We start from the raw sequence: 3,673 nt of genomic DNA, 5'->3' as shown, positions 1-3,673 counted from the left end.
ATAAAAAGTTCTACCCGATATTCGGTATTTTCATGATTCAAGTTACAATTTTCCACGGAATTGTTTTTTTTTTTTTTAAATTTGGTATTATAGACTAACAATAGATATCAACATTGTAGGAAAATAATTGTCCTACATAGACAATGCATTCGGCCAATGGATTTCGTTGCTGTCAACGTAATTGGTTATAGGTATACGCATGGTAGAATTAAGAAGGTAAAGTAATGCAATCATATGTTTATATATATTTTTTTTTTTTTTTTTTTCAAAATTATTCGTTTGACAACAACGACAAAATTTATATTTATAAATACATTGTATGCAGAGAAATCAGAGATGGGAATCTGTTTTTGACAAGGTAAATTGCAGAAAATGCAGAGAAGGACAGTCTTTTTTGAAATGATTATACTTTCTTAATTTTACCATGGGTAAACGTAGCAATCATGGTACAATGAAATAAAGGTAACCTCATTTCAAATTAGCATTCCCAACTCTGCATTTTCTGTAATTTACCTTGTCAAATTTCAATGCATAAAAAACAGTTCCCATCGTTGATTTTGTGTGTACACAATGGATTTATGAATATAGATTTTGACATTGAAATGTTGTCAATGTAAAAAATTTGAAAAATTTACCTTCTTAGTTCTACAATGATAGCAATTAATAAAAACATTTTCCAGAAAGTACCAAAGCAGCATGCTGCAATACCGATTGTAATATGTTCCTATAAAGGTGCAATTAGGACTCAAAGCAGGACATGGATACTTCTTCTTGAATGAAAAATAATTTCTTTATAATTTGTAAAACTAATGAAATGTAGCCCTGAGGCTCTGACAAATGCCTGTTAGAATAATTAAAAATTGTTCTTATTTATTTCAAATATTTTAAATTGATAATATGAATGATTGAGGAAATACCGGGATTTTCTATAAAAAAGCGACCCATGGTTTTTATTTTTCAAAACAATAAATACACAAACTATATTTGGCAGAAGTCGAGTACGCTCAGAAAAAAATTATTATCAGCTAATAGAGGTATACACCTTTTTGTTGCGCCAATACCAATTTCAAATTTCTGTGTCTGCGTTTTTTCTTAACCATACTTTCAAAAATTTCAACATGTGGCAATATGTTTCTTATTCGTTTTCTAAAACAAGTGGTAACACCAACCACAGATTTAGCGATTTTTCAGGTTTTAATAGTTGGCATTAGCTAGAGCGTAAAATTGACCAATCACAAACGTCTACGTCTGTGTAGAGAGAGATTTGACATTCTGCAAAGTAACAAAGTAAGGTAAACATATGAGGATTTGTTAGTTTAATTTTTAATTTAAAAGTAACAAGATATAAGACAAACATTTACTATATTGTAAGAAATACCGTAAATCGTGAAATTATTATTCTTCAATTTAACATTGCTTCTTCTTTCTATTTTTTTTTTAATTAACAACAATAGAGAAACTTGTCAACGTCACCGGCTTTTTGCTTTGTGAGAACTTCAACATTCTAGAAGTATTTATAGCGGTAGATAATCAACAAAATATAAAATGAAGATAAAAGGTTAGTGAATGGATCTAAAATTGGCTGAATAGTAAAATAATTGGAACCTGTTCTATTCCAGGACTTTTGTGTCTTTTGCTGTCGGTGGCTGTGCCATCTGTTTGGGGTTTTTACTCATCCGGCGATGCTGTCGTTGAATTGACTCCCACTAATTTTGATCGTCTCGTTATTCAAGACGATGCAATTTGGGTGGTTGAATTCTACGCCAACTGGTGTGGACATTGTCAAAGTTTGGCTCCTGAATATAAGAAGTTGGCTAAAGCATTGAAGGGCGTTATCAAAGTTGGTGCTGTTGATGCAGATGAGCATAAATCGTTGGGCGGTCAATATGGCGTACGGGGTTTCCCAACAATTAAGATTTTCGGTGCAAACAAACGCTCACCCACAGACTACAATGGCCAGCGCACAGCTAAAGCTATTGCAGAGGCGGCTATGGCTGAAGCCAAGAAAAAAGTACAAGCTGCTTTCGGTGGCGGTAGCAGCGGCGGCAGCTCTTCTAGCGGTGAAGATGGAGGCAGCGGTGATGTAATTGTATTGACTGACGACAACTTTGACAAATTGGTGTTGCAATCCGAAGATGATTGGTTAGTTGAATTCTTTGCTCCATGGTGCGGCCATTGCAAGAATTTGGCTCCCGAATGGGCCAGAGCTGCCACAGAGTTGAAGGGCAAAGTCAAGTTGGGTGCCTTAGATGCTACGGTTCACCAGAGCAAGGCTGCAGAATATGGTGTTAGAGGTTATCCCACAATCAAATATTTCCCAGCTGGCAAGAAATCCTCTTCAGATGCTCAAGAATATGATGGTGGCCGTACTTCTTCGGACATTGTTACATGGGCTTTGGACAAGCACGCTGCTAACGTTCCACCTCCAGAACTGGTCGAGATCATTGATGAAACTTCATTTGATTCTGCTTGTGAAGGCAAGCCATTGTGCGTTATCTCCGTGTTGCCCCACATTCTTGACTGTGACGCCAAATGCCGTAATAAGTTCTTGTCAACCCTTCGTGAGTTGGGCGAAAAATTCAAACAAAAAGCCTGGGGCTGGGGATGGGCTGAAGCAGTGGCTCAACCTGAATTGGAATCCGCATTGGAGATTGGTGGTTTCGGTTATCCTGCCATGGCTGTTGTTAATTTCAAGAAAATGAAATTCTCTGTACTAAAAGGTTCCTTCTCCAAGGATGGCATTAATGAATTCTTGCGTGATATTTCCTTTGGCCGTGGTCAAACGGCGCCAGTTAAGGGAGCTAAAAAACCTGCCATTAACACTGTACCTGCCTGGGATGGTAAAGATGGTCAACTACCCGAAGAAGAGGAAATTGATCTTTCCGATGTTGATTTGGATGATATTAAAGACGAATTGTAAAGGGGTTTAATTACATTCTAAGTACAAGAACAACAAAATTCCACCAACAACTTCTTCCTCATTTCATATTGTATTTTACAACCAAATCACTTAATTCTTTTTCATAAGACTGTCATTAATTTCATAGATTATTTTTTTATAAAAAACAACAACTAAATATAATTTAATTAAATAAAAGAAATATTAGTAAAGCCAATGGTTTTATTTATCTGGAAGCGTAGTGTTTTATTATAATTGTTGTTGGTATTGTCCTTAAAGAATCTTAACCATGAAAAGATTTATATATAATTGAATAAATCGAGCTCTGCCTATTTAATCATTCCATTATGATGATTTCAAAGCATTATCATCTTTATGGTTGTCACTTCTCCAATTAACACAAACATGCTTTCTTATTTTTAAAATATTGTCGGGGGCATTCTTATCTTTTGGATAGTATTGATGAAGCAGGGCATTTAAAATGTCTACAATGTGGAGATAAAAACCACTGTTTATTTTAAATTAAATATTGCCAAAATATTCATGTGTTTGTACACTTATATATTAACGTTTTGTTTATTTATAGATAAGCCGGGTTCATCGTTAATATATGTTGAAGGTAAATGACCAAGTAATAGCTTTTAAATTCATAAAAATTGTATAGCGATTATGTTTAACAATTAATAAAAACGTCATTACAATAAAGTGATGCATGCTTTTTTGAAGACTTTAAACTGCGCCAGAATACATTAATACATTTGCGATAAACTGTGT

At 34.6% G+C, this 3,673-nt stretch overlaps 1 protein-coding gene across 3 annotated transcripts; it reads left to right on the top strand.

Annotated features, from left to right (window-relative positions):
- The first annotated feature begins 1,177 nt into the window (after nt 1-1,177).
- On the top strand, nt 1,178-3,111 carry LOC101897767 (protein disulfide-isomerase A6 homolog). 3 transcript variants are annotated; one of them, XM_011295908.3, is made up of 3 exons: nt 1,178-1,287; nt 1,455-1,558; nt 1,620-3,111. In XM_011295908.3, exons 2-3 carry the CDS (start codon nt 1,546-1,548, stop codon nt 2,918-2,920), a joined length of 1,314 nt encoding a protein of 437 aa, XP_011294210.1. In that variant the 5' UTR covers nt 1,178-1,287; nt 1,455-1,545; the 3' UTR covers nt 2,921-3,111. The 3 variants fall into 3 exon arrangements, with proteins under 3 accessions (XP_011294210.1, XP_011294209.1, XP_011294207.1); XM_011295907.3 differs by having other exon boundaries at nt 1,196-1,292; XM_011295905.3 differs by having other exon boundaries at nt 1,223-1,367.
- The last annotated feature ends 562 nt before the right edge of the window (nt 3,112-3,673 follow it).

The sequence above is a fragment of the Musca domestica genome, unplaced genomic scaffold (genome assembly GCF_030504385.1).
Source record: "Musca domestica strain aabys unplaced genomic scaffold, Musca_domestica.polishedcontigs.V.1.1 3, whole genome shotgun sequence".
Taxonomy (NCBI): domain Eukaryota; kingdom Metazoa; phylum Arthropoda; class Insecta; order Diptera; family Muscidae; genus Musca; species Musca domestica.
This window is presented reverse-complemented; position numbering and strand designations above follow the sequence as displayed.